Source organism: Lissotriton vulgaris, chromosome 7 (assembly GCF_964263255.1).
Source record: "Lissotriton vulgaris chromosome 7, aLisVul1.2, whole genome shotgun sequence".
Taxonomy (NCBI): domain Eukaryota; kingdom Metazoa; phylum Chordata; class Amphibia; order Caudata; family Salamandridae; genus Lissotriton; species Lissotriton vulgaris.
Window position 1 is genome coordinate 415,334,299 of NC_141695.1, and position 17,793 is coordinate 415,352,091.

General features: G+C 45.3%; 1 protein-coding gene across 9 annotated transcripts in view; it reads right to left on the reverse strand.

Moving 5' to 3' along the window:
• The window catches only part of LOC147701766 (sulfotransferase 2B1-like), a 512,808-nt gene that overhangs the window by 92,038 nt on the left and 402,977 nt on the right, over positions 1-17,793 (reverse strand). For all 9 annotated transcript variants that reach the window (XM_086930388.1, XM_086930390.1, XM_086930386.1 and 6 more), the window contains one exon: positions 1,506-1,600. In XM_086930388.1, the coding sequence (XP_086786514.1) occupies positions 1,506-1,600 (95 nt within the window). The remainder of the gene's footprint in view (positions 1-1,505; positions 1,601-17,793) is intronic.

A 17,793-nucleotide genomic window follows, 5' to 3' on the forward strand; every position in this document is an offset into this window, starting at 1 on the left:
ATCTCTCCTGCATGTGCAAAAAAGACTGTAAATCATGGAAGAAAAAATGCCACGCAGCAGCACAAACTACCGAATAAAATCGGCCAATTAAAAGACAGCAGAAGAGGCATCTATCTTCACCAGCAGAAAGCTACAATTCGGTGTTTCATTTCCGCCTGGGCTTGACTTCACACTGTGTACTTACCGAGGCAGCGTGTTGTCGCTCTTGAAAGATTTTCAGTATGTTTGTTTTCATTGTTTACTCTGCCTGCCTTTTGACCACACTCATTAGCACAGGGTGTCTAAAGATTTGCCAACCATGATTAGTTGAATTCACTTCAGTTGGTGAAATGACCCCGACTCGCTCCCTACCCCTCGCACTTTCTTTCTCTCTCTCGATACTGTTTAAATTGTTTCACATTTCAGAGTCCCTTTCATTGGGAAGGGTTTATGTCTTAGGCTGTATTGTAAGTGTAAGGAATGCATTCTTTAGGAGTCTCTGCTGCTGCCGATCAACATTTCTCTGTGGTTTCAGATAAAATATTGGAAGCAATTTTTGTTTAAAATCTGTGGCTAGCATAGCTCTGCAGACACAGGTAAACACAGCCACGCCATGAGCTCTAACCATGACCTCAATCTACACCAGATGCAACGCACAACTGCAATGTACAGTATGCAGAGAGGCGCGTCATCTGTCATTATGCCAGCCTGCACTCTCCGAAGTGGCAACTGACTCTTATCTCTCTCCACATGACAGCCACACTGTCCTATTATAGGACTGCCATCCTTGGAACACCAAGAGGAGGATGTGCGTTCAAGTTGCATTTTTCCAATTAAGAGAATCTACCAATAAAACAAACATATCAAGGTATTGGCCTGAGGTAACCTCAGCAATAGACCATCTTATTCCTGTATCAGCTTTAACACCTTAAATATGTGATACTGCCATCAGCTTTGAGGCTGGCATTACTAATTTGGGGTCAATGGGTTCTAGTCACAGGTAAAACCCTTTATTTATTTTTGTTGGATGACTAAAAAATGAACACGTACTTGGTGATGATACACTATTAAGCCTGAGAGGAATTTAAATTACAATGGAGTCATTGGTAGAATTTTTCAACACACTTGCTATGTAAAACTGCTGAAATTACGCTATTATGCCATTTTGCGTAACAACACGTCATTCATAGTGTTTTAGTTTGAATGTGTCCTGGTGCTAAAAATCGATGTGTGGTCGCATTTCACACTAAACATTGCACGAAATGCACATTTATTCTTTGTGCAATTACACATAATTTTAAAAACAATGATGGTCTATCCCATAATTACAAGAAAGCAAATTTCACAGACCTCTGTTCTTAATTAGCAATGCCATATGAATGAATAATTTCAGAACCATGAGATATAGTGTTACATTAAAACTATAAAACATATTATTAAACTGATTGTCTTTGCTTGCCTTTCATGTGCCTTTAACATACTCCTCAATTGCAAGAGGAGGAACAATACCTGTATCTGTCCCTTACCTTCAGAAGCTCCTCATAGGTGATAAAGAGGATGTTGCTCTTGTCCTTTATCCCCATCCATCCTTTGACATGGTCAAACCAGGAGCCAAAAGGAACTAAAAGACAAATGAAAAGCAACTTATGTTACTGATTAAATTGTTTTTTTTGTAGGTACAAGGTGAACCATACATACCAAAAATATGGGGAAATGTATTCCAATGATTCTGTTCAGATGATGCACCAGTCCTAAAGTGGCATTTCAATCAGGAATACATATTTTGTTACAGTCTGAGTCTTATAATTTGTTTTTGTAAGCATATGTTCACTAGGAGGCATCTTGGCGTTAGTACTCAGAGATGTACAAAAGGAAAAATTACACTCAGAGCATTATAACATAAATATTACAAATGTGCTAGCAAGGATTTTCTACTAGCTAGAAATGTGTTGAGATATACAGCTCCCAGAAGGAGCATATATGACTCTGGAGAATTTGGGGGAGAAGGGGTAATTAAGAAAGGCATTTTTTAGTATCTGAAGTAGTACTTCTTCACATACTCATAAATGCAATTTCCAAAGGTCCACTCTCTTATGTGTATTATCCAGTTCTACCTCATATAAGTTGTTCTTCATCAAGAATGTGTAAAATAATGCAAACATAGTTCTATGTTTTACTTATAAATGTGGAAGTGGAGAAGTGGAGTGGCAACATATTCTGGAATATCAACTACAAAGTTGAAGGAGAAAAGGGAATGATAGGCAGAAACAGTGAGAGACATGAAAATACAAAACCAGCTACAAAAAGGTTAGTCACTTGCAATTCACTAAAGGAACACTCATTTTTAATCAGTAGCACTACCACAGAAACAAGTTAAAATCAACTCAAGTCAAGTCTTGAAGAAAATCACACACCATACAGACATATACATTACATATACCTATATAAATCACATTGTAAAAATGTAAATTTCTGTAAGAATACCTGTTAAGTTTCCAAGTATTTAAGTTGTTAATGAATTATAGCAAAATACTTGACTCATCCCACAACTAACTACTCCACACAAACACAAATATATATTACATTGCGTTACAGAAGCAAACAAGCACCTGTACAACTATAGTTGGTGTCTGGCTCCATAATGTCACAGAGCATAAGGGAAGAGTGGAGAATAGAGCGTGGGCAGCATGTAAATGTTTCCACGTGTGATGACAGTCAGATGTTGACTATTTTCCGTAGGTGATGCTTGTTTGTTTTTCCTTTTATTTTCAGTTCTTTAGTTCTCCACCACTGCTATGTGGAACAACATTTGAGTGATTTACACCTAAAATACACTCATAAGGTTACTAGTCGTACTTTGAGTCATACATGTCTCAATCTCCTCATGTAAAGGGTGACACATATGACTGCTACTATGTGTAAATCTTCTGCTTTTAAAGAAGAAACCTGGTAAGCCAATCTCCTTTTCCTGCATCCATCACAACAGGAATCCATCTCTGGCTTCACCAGCCTCCATCTTTACAGGAGGGAACATCTCTGTATTCTTCCAGCATCCATCTTTACAGGACGTGATATCACAACCTTTCCCAGCATTCATTTACTCAATGAGTGGCGTTACTGTTTTCTCTTCAAACTTATTTTTAATTAAAGAAACCAGGAAAGTTGACTTCATTCCCCATAATCCATCATACAAGAAATGTATATACCAGCATACCCTCAGCATATATCCCTACAGGAAATGACATCACTGCATATCCCATCATCTACCTATACAAAGAGTGGCATCGCAGGGTTCCTGCCAAAATCATCTTTAAAAGAAGCCCCACAAGAAGACCCAATTTCACAGCATCCATATTCGAAGGAGCTGCCATAACTTTATTTTCAATGATCCTTCTTTACAGGAAGAGAACGCACTGCATTTTGCAGCATTCATCTCCATAGAAGAGACATCACTAGTTTCCCCCCAAAAGCGATCTTTAATAGATTATACTGGGCAAGCAGACCTAATTTCCAGGAGCCCGTCCCTACAGGAAGTGCCATCACTAATTTCCACCATCATTTTCTTCCTGCTATTCTAAATTTGTCAACACTTTAAATATTGTATTAACTGGGTGCTCCCAAATAAGGGCTTAGTCAGACAATGTTGCCAACAGTTTAGACTTCTTCAGACTTGAAAGGACGTAGGGCCAGATTTTTTCTGATCCAGATATTCTAGTTTCATCATGTGTCAGACACACCTCATGTGCGACCTGGCATCCTTGTTGCGGGTTTCCCCCTAACTTTCTGCCTTTAACCCTCCTGTTTTGCTGATTTCGTTTTAGCTGGTATTAGGACTCTGTGCACTTTACCCCTGCTAACTAGTGCTAAAGTGCTTGTGCTCGTTCCTTAAAGCATGGCAGAAGTACCTTATACCCAACTGGCATATCTAATTTACACGTAAGTCCCTAGTAAAGTGGCTCTACCTTTGGCCAGGGCTTGTATATTAAAAGATACAAGTGGGCCTGCAGAACTGATTGGCACTTCCTTTGACCAGGGCCTGTAAATGAAATGCTGCCAGTGGGCCAGCATCATTGATTGTGCCACCCACATAAGTGGCACTGACAGCATTTCTCAGGTCTGCCACTGCAGCCTGTGTGCCCAGTTTTAAATATGCCATGTCAGTCAAAATAAACATTTTGCCAGGGAAAAAACTCCCTTTTTAATACATGTAAGTTAACACTAGGGTAGGTCTTAGACGGTCCAGAGGGCAGGGTGCAAATATGTTTAAAAAGTAGGACATGCACTTTTAAGATTTACATAGATCTATATATACCATTCCAGGGCGCGGCCCTGGAATGGATCATCTCGTTCCTCGCCGGTAGAACCCAGAGAGTCCGCCTCCCCCGTTCCGGTCCGCGGCCACCGAAGTCATCTGCGGCGTCCCACAAGGATCCTCGCTCAGCCCCACCCTCTTCAACGTCTACATGAGCCCCCTCACGGCCATCGCACGCAAACACAACCTCAACATAATCTCCAATGCCGACGACACACAGCTGATCCTCTCCCTCACCAACGACCCGGACACCGCCAGAGCCAGCCTCCAGGAAGGAATGAAGGACATGGCGGAATGGATGAAGCTCAGCCGTCTGAAACTGAACTCAGACAAGACGGAAATCCTCATCCTGGGACCGCCCCCCTCGGCCTGGAACGAATCCTGGTGGCCACCTGCCCTGGGCACCGCCCCCAAAACCACGGACCACACACACAACCTGGGCTTCATCCTGGACTCCTCCCTCACGATGACCAAGCAAGTCAACGCCGTCTCAGCATCCTGTTTCAACACCTTGCACATGCTCCGAAAAATCTTCTGATGGATCCCCACCGCAACCAGTAAGACGGTCACCCAGGCCCTCGTCACCAGCCGCCTGGACTACGGAAACACCCTCTACGCCGGAACCACTGTCAAGCTCCAGACAAGACTACAGCGCATACAGAAAACCTCGGCAAGACTCATCCTGGACATCCCCCGCCACAGCCACATCTCCGCCCATATGAAGAATCTGCACTGGCTCCCCGTTAGCAAGAGAATCACGTTCCGACTCCTCACCCACGCACACAAGGCCCTTCATGACGGAGGCCCCAAGTACCTCAACAACCGCCTCGCATTCTACACACCAACCCGCCAGCTCGGCTCGGCCAGCCTCGCCCTTGCCACCATCCCATGTGCTCGCAAAGCCACCGCCGGAGGAAGATCCTTCTCCTACCTGGCAGTTAAGACATGGAACTCCCTCCCCACCCACCTCCGGCTGACACAGGACCATCTCACCTTCAGGAAGCAACTCAAGACCTGGCTGTTCGAGCAGTAGCAACCTCCCCCAGCACCTTGAGGCCCTAACGGGTGAGTAGCGCGCTCTACAAATTCCCTGATTGATTGATTGATTATTCACTACTTCAAGGCCTGACTCCCGAATAGGAGAACATTGGAGTTACTTTCTTCTTACCTTTAGTAAGTGATCATTTCTGAAAGGGAGCACATCACCAGTTCATGTTTGGTGTCTTCGGAATTGTAATGAAAAATCCTTTGTTATGGAACCAGGCTACTTCTTAGTTTGGCTGCTATATGATTCAAGCAGAGATCAATGGAAACATTTCAATTGATCTGGTTATTTATTTAACCTTTTCATATATACATTTTATGTCTTTTTCTTATTCAAAATACGTATGAAATGGAACAAGCACTTGTTCATTCAGAATGAATATACAACTCAGATACAAAAATTCAACATGTATATACTCATGAAATGACTACATATAGAAAAAAAAATCAAAGTTAACAAAAAGCAGACCCTTCAAACTACAATTCATTTCATCATAGAAGCAGAAGGCCAGACATTGGGAACAATAATGGAACCAGTCGGGGTTAAATCAGCATTACAATTCCCTCAAACTGTATACAGCCAACATATGCCTATCCCTCAATGTAACACCAAGATGCCGATGCATTTCGAGACCCTTGTGAACTCTCATCAGGCTCTCATCAGGATTTCTGAATTATGAATACTGGTGCAATCTGCAGAAATAAAAACATAAAAAGAAGGCTATGGGTTCTTTTCAGGCCTTCCCTTTGTCTGAACTCTACGTACAAACTAGATCAAATAAAGTTACCCGATGGGTGCCACTTATTACCATCAGTGGTGTACCTTGTCAGTCATAGGGAGAGTTTTTTGTGAAAGAATCCCTGTTGTGACAGGAACTGCTGCAAATATTCATTTAGACACGTTTTAATTTCTAAGCGAGCAGAAAGAATGAAATTATCATAGGAAAGTTAAAGCGTGTACGTTAACAGCAGTTGCTACAGAGCTTGAGCTTAACCTCTCTCAGTATTTTCCACGAAGGTTTCCTTTGAAACAAAGTGTCAGTTGGTGTATATATCCCGTCTATGGAACAAAAGCGCATTCAAGATTCAGTCTGACTGAATTAAAGTTGAAAAGCGTGAGTAATAGGTTGAACGCATACCTGAAAAACTGCTGTTTTCAAACTTCAGCTTTATTTCATGCGGAGGTCACTATTTGCAACAATGTATCAATCGGAAATGGCTTTCGCGTCTCTGAAAACACAAACGGATTGAGGATTCACTTTGTCCCGTGCTTGCGAGTGGTGCACGATGTCTATACTTCAGGACTATGTTCTTGCTTAATCGACTGGAAGATCCATGCTTGTTCAACGTTTTCCTTCCAAGTACGTCGCACGACTCGGGCGGCAGCATGCATTTCCTGTTGGTGTAAGGTTTAAAACACTAATTGGTGCATTGAATTGTGGGCAATGTAGTTTCTGCTGTTGAGCAAATGACGGTGGGACAAGTGTGAAGGTCCCTGTCAGAATTTAATTTTGCACCGGCAATGTGTTCTGGGCGCTGTAGTTTCTTTCAGCTGTCAAGTAGAATGAATGGGATTAGGGTCAAAGTCATGCTCTGGATAATTCTGTCATTTCATTTAATCCAGTAAGGGCACTCTTAAATTTTAAAATCAAATAGTCTTCTTTCTGTAGGAGTGCTGCATCTGTGTCAAAAATCCTGCATGGATCTTCTAGCGGATTAAGTAAGAACTAAGGGCCCCATTAGGATGGTGGGCGGATATCAGTCGGCCCGCGCCCCTAAGCGGTGATAGGACCAGCAGCCAGGGGTGCCGCATATTAAACATTGCAGCGGATGCTGCTGTAAGCAGCACCTGCCGCAATGCCAAAGAGGCATTTTGCACAGTTCCTGGCACTTTGAGCATGGCAATGTAGGGGGGTACCATAGGTACCCCTCAAGTACAGCCCCCTAACCCCCGGGGGCCTGCAACAGGCCCCTGAAGCAATTCCCGCCAGCCTTTCCATGGCAGCATTGCCGCCATGGAAAGGCCTTTGATTTAACTCATGCTAATATGGATGGTGGTGCCTAGTAGGCACTGCACAATATTAGTGCCCAGTCCACCTGGCAGGCAATCGTAACGATTGCCGACCGGCCGGAAAAGCGGTTGATGCACTTTGCATCCGCCGCAAAACCCCCGCCATTGTAATATGGCGGGGGGGTTTCACTCGTTACGATGTTGTGGCGGTCGCCACTGCCGACTCAGCGGTGGTGAATGTCACAAAATCCTAATGAGCCCCATAGTCCTCAAGCATAGACAGCGTGCACCACTCATGAGCACGGGACAAACTGAAACCTGAATCCGTTTGTGTTTCAGAGTTGCGGAAGCCATTTCCAATTGATACATTGTTGCAAGTAGTGACCTCCGCAGTAAATAAAGACTGGAGCAAAGCTGAAGTTTACAAACAACTGTTTTGCTGGTATGCATTCAACCTATTATGCGTGCTTTTCAACTTTGATTCAGTCAGAACGAAACTTGAAACTTTATTTGTTACATTGAGGAATTGGCATATGTTGGCTGTTGAATTGTAATGCTGATTTTACCCCGACAGGTTCCATTATTGTTCCCAAGGTCTGACATTCACATTCTATGATAAAATGAATTGTAGTTTGAAGGGCCTACCTGTTTGTTAACTTTGATTGGTGTATCAACATTTGTTTTTCTACGTAGTCATGTCATGAGTATATACATGTTTTGTTTTATCTGTGTTGTATTAACAAGTGCTTGTCTCATTTCATACACATTTTGAATAAAAAAAGACATATAACATTAACATACACAAAGGTTAAATAAATAAGCAGATCAATTGAAATGTTTCCATTAATCTCTGCTTGAATCATATAGCAGCCAAATTAAGGAGTAGCCTGGTTCCTTTTTGAGTACCACGTATTAAGGCCCTACCCGGCTACTGTTTCTCGGGCCTAGCCCCCCTTTTTGACTGACTTTTAGAAAGTTGCCATTTTCCTTCCATGGCCATTTAGTGTATGCAGCTTGTCTTTGGGTCACATGACTAGGTGTAGCTGACAGTTGGGCTTTGTTAGAAATGGGATTTCTGGTTGGCCAGGGCAGGCGCCAAAGCCAGGCAGAAACCACCACTAGTCAAGGCAAGGGAGTTACACACCAAAGATAACTAAGCATGGGCGGAAAATCCGTTCCGCTCGCGGATTTTGCGGATTTTCGGTAAATTCGCAATCCGCGAGATTTGTGAATTTCCCGCAAAATCCGCAAATTCGCATGCAGCGGATTATTTTTTTCTTGGTGATACAATTTTGCGGCGCGCGGCGTTTACTTACCGTCATTCATCGTTTGCCGAGTTATTTTTCTTGATATTTTGCGAGTGCTGCGCCATTTTGGATCTTGCTGCGGGATCCCGCGGGAATTTGGCAAGCGCGATTACGTAATCGCGGCTTGCCAACTTGTACAGCGAGAGTTTGTCAACGCGAGTACGCCGTGATCACGTATCGCGGTACTTCGCAATTGCGAGCTTGGAGATGCGGCGAGCAGCAATAATCTCGCACTCGCGAAAATACAAAATTTGCAATTCTGCACAAGAAATCCACCAGCAAGCAGCATAAACCTTCTGGAAATGATGATTTTTATCTGAATAACTCCTCAGGTTGACATTTGCCTGCACTTTTTTTGCGAGGAGTCCATTTTGGGGAGGGGGGGTGGGAGGAAGGAAGTGCCCCACAGTCTTCAACTTCCTGTTCCTGTCCAGCAGGCTCCTCCCAGTGCTCTGTCCATCTCCAGGACACTTTTCATTTGGATCTGGAGCTGGAAGGATTACTTTTTGTGGATGCTGCTGGATATTTGGATTTGAGGCCTTTTTGACTTTCTTTGGATCACTTTTGGATTAGAAATTTCACAAGTAAGTTTGTTTCGGGCATTCCAGTTGCTGCAACTACAATTTTGGAATTTTCGATGTTTGGGTTGTTTTGGGGCCTTTTGCCCAGGGGTACTCAGTGGTGGGTGGACTGAGTCTTTCTGTGGGGTGTCTTGAACTTAAACATTATGGAGGGCATGGATGGAATGGGATTGTGCTGATTTTTCAGTGATTTTTGTTTTTTTGGGCTGTACTTGTGGCCTTTTCACCAGGGGTAGTGAGTCTTGCATGGGCCTAGTCTTTCTGTGGGGTGTCTTGAACTTAAACATCATGGAGGGCATGGATAGCATGGGATTGTGCTGATTTTTCTGTGTTTTTCGATTTTTGGGGGTGTTCATGGGGAGGGACAGGCCATGTGGCTGGGGGGCATTTTGAGTAATGCTACAGGCCCTGGCCATGTGCTGGGAGGCAATTGGCCATTTTGAATGCAGGCAGTGTTGTTAGGCCTGCAACCATTTTGCCTAGTTTTCAACCTTTATGCCCAGGGGTAGTGAGTCTTGCATGGGCCTAGTCTTTCTGTGGGGTGTCTTGAATTTAAACATCATGGAGGGCATGGATGGAATGGGATTGTGCTGATTTTTCAGTGATTTTCGTTTTTTTGGGCTGTACTTGTGGCCTTTTCACCAGGGGTAGTGAGTCTTGCATGGGCCTAGTCTTTCTGTGGGGTGTCTTGAACTTAAACATCATGGAGGGCATGGATGGAATGGGATTGTGCTGATTTTTCTTTGTTTTTCGATTTTTGGGGGTGTTCATGGGGAGGGACAGGCCATGTGGCTGGGGGCCATTTTGAGTGCTGCTACAGGCCCTGGCCATGTGCTGGGAGGCAAGTGGCCATTTTGAATGCAGGCAGTGTTGTTAGGCCTGCAACCATTTTGCCTAGTTTTCAACCTTTATGCCCAGGGGTAGTGAGTCTTGCATGGGCCTAGTCTTTCTGTGGGGTGTCTTGAATTTAAACATCATGGAGGGCATGGATGGAATGGGATTGTGCTGATTTTTTAGTGACTTTCGTTTTTTTGGGTTGTACTTGTGGCCTTTTCACCAGGGGTAGTGAGTCTTGCATGGGCCTAGTCTTTCTGTGGGGTGTATTGAACTTAAACATCATGGAGGGCATGGATGGAATGGGATTGTGCTGATTTTTTAGTGATTTTCGTTTTTTTGGGCTGTACTTGTGGCCTTTTCACCAGGGGTAGTGAGTCTTGCATGGGCCTAGTCTTTCTGTGGGGTGTCATGAACTTAAACATCATGGAGGGCATGGATGGAATAGGATTGTGCTGATTTTGCTGTGTTTTTCGATTGTTGGGGGTGTTCATGGGGAGGGACAGGCCATGTGGCTGGGGGCCATTTTGAGTGCTGCTACAGGCCCTGGCCATGTGCTGGGAGGCAAGTGGCCATTTTGAATGCAGGCAGTGTTGTTAGGCCTGCAACTATTTTGCCTAGTTTTCAACCTTTATGCCCAGGGGTAGTGAGTCTTGCATGGGCCTAGTCTTTCTGTGGGGTGTCTTGAATTTAAACATCATGGAGGGCATGGATGGAATGAGATTGTGCTGATTTTTCAGTGATTTTCGGATTTTTGGGCTGTACTTGTGGCCTTTTCACCAGGGGTAGTGAGTCTTGCATGGGCCTAGTCTTTCTGTGGGGTGTCTTGAATTTAAACATCATGGAGGGGCTGGATGGCTTGGGATTGTGCTGATTTTTCTGTGATTTTCTTTTTTTGGCCTGTTGTTGTGGCCTTTTCTCCAGGGGTAGTGACTAGTGAGTGTTGCATGGGCCTAGTCTTTCTGTGGGGTGTCTTGAATGTAAGCATTATGGAGGGCATGGGATTGTGCTGATTTTTCTGTTTTTTTCCGATTTTTTGGGGGTGTATGACTGAACTGATGTTCCTCTGTCTTCCATTGCTTTTAGGTGCACAAGACTCAAGAGAACCACCAGTGCCAGGAAGAAGTCCTGCAGCGGTGTGTGTGCAGCATAACGTCACGCAACGGCACGTCTGGCCTCAGACAACTCTGCAACTCGTGCAACTGCGGCCTGCTGTTCTGACCTGCTCTGAAAAAGATGGCCCCAAAAAAAGGTCTCCGTAGCTCCTCTAGCAAGAAAGTTGCTAGTAAGGAGCAGAAGAAGCAAGTTACCAAGGAGGCTGGTGTGCCGGCCGCCGCGTTTTTTGGGAGTAAAAAATAAAGTACGCCTGCAGCAGCAGCGGGATCTGCTGGGGACCAAGCTGGGAGCAGCACCCCCGCTCCATTGGGCTCAGTGCCTCCACCACCACGCCAACTTAAGTCAAAGCCCTTGAGTGCTTCAGAGGCAGTCAGTGTACTTCTTCAATCACCATCGACCAGTGATGTTGGCTCATCGCAAGAAAGTAGCAGCAATGTCCCTGAATCAACACAGGTTGTTGTAACTCATCTGACAAGTGTTGAACAACCACAGCCGCAACAACAACAATATGTGCAAGTACAAGCCCAAGTACATGTGGAAGGAGAGGCAGCGCAAGGAGATGCGCAAGCAGAGGTGCATGGAGGGTCACAAGTGCCCACAATAGTTGTTCCTCCCGAAGTAGGGGCACATCAGGAAATTGACAATCAAACCGAGGTATCATTTGAGGAAGCCACTCCTCCTGATGATCATTCAATGTCTTCCACATCCCTAGCAAGGAAAAGATCAAGGGGGGTGTCTACATCTTCTTCAAGCCCACCTCCTTCTGATGATCCCATTCTGGATGAAGATTGGGAACCATCATCACGGCAGTCTGAGAGTGAGGCACACCATGATCTGACAAAGATACCTAAGCGTAAAAGGAAGGTCGTTGAAAAACTCACAGCTATGGAGTGTGATGAGGCTCAACAAGAAGTGACGGATACTGCTGCTGATGAAGCCTCTCACGACGACGAGCCAGTCATCATAAAGGTCACTGCAGCCCCAGCGGGCATGCAGCAAAGAGACATTTTGACCCTATCCCGAGAAGCTGCTGAGCGTGATGAGGATGTCGACGAGGAGGCAATGGAAACACAACAATCATTGGATTTGGAGTTAACTAGTACACCAACACCTACCGCTTCCATATTTCTTCCTCGCAAGAAGGGACCTCCATCCACCTCGACCTCAATTAGTGGTGGTGAAAGTGCAAAACGTACTGAAGTTCGGCAATCCACATCCTCCACTTCATCTGGCATTAGCAGCAGGACCACCACCACCAGTATCGCCGCCTCCTCCGGCCCCCAAAGACATTTCAAGTCTGCAGTTTGGGACTTCTTTAGTGTTTGCCCAAAAAAGGAAAACATAGCCATTTGTAGCATTTGTAAGCTTCGAGTTAGTCGTGGTAAGTTTGGTACCAACTATGGTACCGGAGGCCAGAGAGGTCATCTTAGGAGAACGCACACTGTCCAATGCTTTGCGCACCTAGAGGCGATCAAGGAAGCCCAAATTGCACGTAATGAAAACGTTGATGTTTCATCTGATGATGACGAGGAGGAAGAAGACATGTCAAACACTTCACTTACACCCAGTACCCCTGTCAGCAGCACACCCCATGTGAGCCACACTAAGAGTGTGGGAGAGAGTGAGACACCAATGCGAAAAAGTTCATCAGCGAGCGTAACTGGGTCGAAGATATCATCATCATTATCCCGTAAATCCTTGGTCCAGGGCAACATTAACAAAATGTTGTTGGGGATGGGGGGGGGGGGGGGAGATGTTTCATTTACACCCTAACTTGACTTGTGGTAGCGCATGAGGTTGGCCCAGTTCAGGTATAATCTCATGTCTGTCCGGCAATATGCATAATCAAGGATCATACTGTGACTTCCCGAAGTTCGATTGTTCTTTCTTTAGGTTTATAAAACAGAAAACGAAAACCTCATTCACCAAGCATGGAACATTTGCATTTAACCTTCGCCACTCTCTTTGCGATCTTTATTTCAAGGACTTTCGAATTACTCTGCACTGTGTGTATTTTTAAAGATCGTTCTCATATGACACTTCAATTAGCGGGCGGCCCGTTCGGGTTGTAGGCGACAAGCTGTGTACAACTGTGAAGGTATAATAAAGGTTTTCAAAAAAAAAAAAAAAAAAATGTTGTTTACAGAAGCGCAATATGAACGCAACCACCCACTGACGCGTCTGTATAACACTAAGCTGGCTAAAATGCTAGCTCTGGACCTTCTCCCTTTTTCTTTTGTAGAAGGGGTTGGTTTTCTAGAATTAGAGGCAGCGCTCTGCCCTAAATGGAAGGTTCCTAGCTGGTTCTATTTTGCCCGAGTTGCGGTTCCAGCACTACATGAAGATGTTCTGGAGGTGATTGGGGCAACTTTGCAGAAGAGTGCTGTCCACACTATACATCTGACAACAGACATGTGGACCAGTGGCGCAGGCGCTGATAACATGTGCATCACTGCACACTGGGTCTCTTTTCAGGGGTTAAAGCAAAGCTAAACGCAGGTGTTGACCCGGACAAAGTTTTTAAAGCTGCTCGGAAACATGTAACACTAGCCATGTTTGGTTTGGAGAAACGTCACACAGCAGAAAACATTTTGGATGTGTTTAACACAAAGGTCCTTGACTGGCTGTCCCCAAAAAAATGCCAGGTTGGTTATGTTTCCACGGATAATGGCGCCAATATAGTTAAGGCCATGCAGCTGGGTGACTATTTCAGAGTGCTGTGTTTGGCGCACTGTATAAACCTGGTTGTCAAAAAATTCTTGAGTGATAAAGGCAGTGCAGCGTACAGGGTAGTGGACACCTGCCGAAAAATGTGCAACCATTTCAGCCATTCTTTTAAGGCCCGGAAGCATCTGAGGAGCCTGCTATATGAACGTCAAATGCCATTAAAAGCACTCATCCAGGAGGTGGCAACACGTTGGAACTCAACCTTCTACATGCTTGAGCGTCTGTATGAGCAGTATACGGTACTCGATCACTATTTCTTAACACAGGGTACAGCTCAGAAGGAGGACCTGAGGATGGGTGCGGCGCAATGGGTCATAGTTAAAAGCCTTACACGCATGCTTCGTCCTTTTGAGTTCTTCACGCGTGCAGTCAGCAAGGAGGACTGTAATTTGGGAAAAGCTATCCCATTGTTGTACATGCTGGAGCACCAACTGAAGGAGGTGTGTTCTATGTTTCAAAAAGATGAAGAAAACCAAGACCCTTTTGTTCTGACGGAGAAATTATTAGAGCACCTATAAGGTGATGAACGTCTTAAAATGATCCACTCAAACCAGCATTACATTTGTGCTACTATTCTGGATCCACGCTACAAAAAGGCGCTGGCAGGCCAAGCATTCTTTCCTTTTGCTGATGAAGATGTTACAAAGTACAAACAGTGGCTAGCCTCCTCAGCCAAGAGGTTTGAAAGAGAACGGCAGCAAATTGAAGGAAAAGGCAGTACACAGGCATTAGCAGGCCATCCCCAGTCACAACAATCCACTTCTGCACCTGTGGCTGCGGCACAAGTGACCTCTCAGCCATTAAAGAGACCGGCAACCGGATCATCTGCACCACCAGACACAACAGTAACATTGGAGGCTGAAGAGGATTGGCTAGCTCGGCTTGGGTTTGGTTCTCAAAAGGTCACAGCAACAGCTAAGCAAAGTGGAGGAACCTTGGAGGAGAACCTTGAGTCGATGGTGAAGGACTATCTGAATGACTCAACAGAGGTCTATGTTAATGCTGACCCATTGGCGTATTGGCATGGGGAAAAAGAATTGTGGCCACAGCTCTCCAACCTGGCTTTAAACTACTTGTCTTGCCCACTCGCAAGCGTGTCTTCTGAACGTGTTTTCAGTGCTGCTGGTGGCATTGTAACTTCCAAACGGAGCCGCCTCTCGCCCAAAAATGTGGAGAGGTTAACAATGATCAAGATGAATCAGCACCTCATACCACCAGATTACAGAGTACGAGAAAGCACGCCAGATGAAGACGAGGTGGACAGCAACATAGATGAGGGAATTTCTTCTCTGTCAGGTGACACTGAGCTCACCCTGCCTGAATTCGCAGAGTATGATGACGAAGCCTTATTCTTATTCGTGGACCGTGACACCGAGCCCTGAAAATGAGACAATGAATCAATAACTTTCTTTTTCGTCCTTATTCACTTTTATTCCTGTGTGTCTGTCTTTCTTTGTTGTGCACAGTTAATATAATTCAAACTTTAATCACCCAATCTCAAAAACAAGCCCATCAGCAGAACTGTCTTCACTTGTTTGCTTATTGATTTTAAGGTGCCGCAGTCTGCATTCCTCAAGTTCACAAGTTCAGAAGAACATGCTCCTCTATCCTCCTCCTCCAGACTCCTATTTCCATCAAAGCAGAGGGCTGGTTTACGCCCAATGAAGAAAGACTCAGCACTTGTGGGGGTGTTGTTCTACCTCTTTGCGGGTGAGTTGACGGCTCTGGGGCCATTGCTGGGAAGCTCTAATACCGGATAAAAGTTGTTTGGACCAAATCCAAGGCAGAATTGTTTTTGTGTTTTTGCTGACTTGCTTGCCTTTGAGGTGCTCTTAGGGGGGGTTCCGCCTGTTTGTGGGTGAGTTTCGGGGTCTGTGAGCACTGCTGGGACACTCTAATCTTGATTGCATTTGCTTTTCAGGAAATCCGTGGTGGTAAACTGGACTTATGGCCTAGCTACACAGCGCGTTTGGACCGAAGGCTGAGAAATATTGTAAGTATGAGAGTTTGCTTTTGGCCTGTTTGGGGGTGTTATGCTTTTTGGCGGGTGGGTTGGCGGGTCTTGGGGCATTCCTGGGAAGGTCTAATACCGGATAGAAGTGGTTGGGACAAAATCCACGCTGATTTTTTTTTTGCTATTTCTGACATTTTGCTCAATGTAGTGTTTTCGGGGGCCTGTTTGGGGGGCTTCCTGGTGTTTGTGGGTGGGTTTCGGGGTCTGGGAGCACTGCTGGGACACTCTAATCTTGATTGCATTTGCTTTTCAGGAAATCCGTGGTGGTAAACAGGACTTATGGCCTAGCTACACAGCGCGTTTGGACCGAAGGCCGAGAAATATTGTAAGTATGAGAGTTTGCTTTTGGCCTGTTTGGGGGTGTTATGCTTTTTGGCGGGTGGGTTAGGCGGGTCTTAGGGCATTCCTGGGAAGGTCTAATACCAGATAGAAGTGGTTGGGACAAAATCCACGCGGATCTTTTTTTGGCTATTTCTGACATTTTGCTCAATGTAGCATTTTCGGCGGCCTGTTTGGGGGGCTTCCTGGTGTTTGTGGGTGGGTTTCGGGGTCTGGGAGCACTGCTGGCTATGGATACTTTACTTTGCAAGAGGTTTGAAGCAAATCCATGGTGGCAGAGGGGAGTTAGGGCCTAGCTGCAGAGCGCGCGTGGAGTGATTTTGGAAATTTGCAAAAAAATGACTAAGTCCCCATTTTTGTACTTTTGCTCTTTGGCTGTTTGGGGGTCTTCTACTCGTTTTCTCCTGGGTTGACGGCTCTGGGGCCATTGCTGGGAAGCTCTAATACCGGGTGAAAGTGGTTAGGACCAAATCCGAGGCTGAAATTTTTTTGTGTTTTTGCTGACTTGCTTGCCTTTGAGGTGCTCTTAGGGGGGGGTTCCGTCTGTTTATGGGTGAGTTTCGGGGTCTGTGAGCACTGCTGGGACACTCTAATCTTGATTGTATTTGCTTTTCAGGAAATCCGTGGTGGTAAACCAGACTTATGGCCTAGCTACACAGCGCGTTTGGACCGAAGGCCGAGAAATATTGTAAGTATGAGATTTTGCTTTTGGCCTGTTTGGGGGTGTTATGCTTTTTGGCGGGTGGGTTGGCGGGTCTTGGGGCATTCCTGGGAAGGTCTAATACCGGATAGAAGTGGTTGGGACAAAATCCACGCTGATTTTTGTTGTTGCTATTTCTGACATTTTGCTCAATGTAGCGTTTTAGGGGGCCTGTTTGGGGGGTTTCCTGGTGTTTGTGGGTGGGTTTCGGGGTCTGGGAGCACTGCTGGCTATGGATAGTTTACTTTGCAAGAGGTTTGAAGCAAATCCATGGTGGCAGAGGGGAGTTAGGGCCTAGCTGCAGAGCGCGCGCGGAGTGATTTTGGAGATTTGCAAAAAAATGACTAAGTCACCATTTTTGTACTTTTGCTCTTTGGCTGTTTGGGGGTCTTCTACTCGTTTTCTCCTGGGTTGACGGCTCTGGGGCCCTTGCTGGGAGGCTCTAATACCGGATAAAAGGGGTTTGGACAAAATCCACGCTGATTTTTTTTGTTGCCATTTCTGACATTTTGCTCAATGTAGCATTTTCGGGGGCCTGTTTGGGGGGCTTCCTGGTGTTTGTGGGTGGGTTTCGGGGTCTGGGAGCACTGCTGGGACACTCTAATCTTGATTGCATTTGATTTTCAAGAAATCCGTGGTGGTAAACCGGACTTATGGCCTAGCTACACAGCGCGTTTGGACCGAAGGCCGAGAAATATTGTAAGTATGAGAGTTTGCTTTTGGCCTGTTTGGGGGTGTTATGCTTTTTGGCGGGTGGGTTGGCGGGTCTTGGGGCATTCCTGGGAAGGTCTAATACCGGATAGTAGTGGTTGGGACAAAATCCACGCTG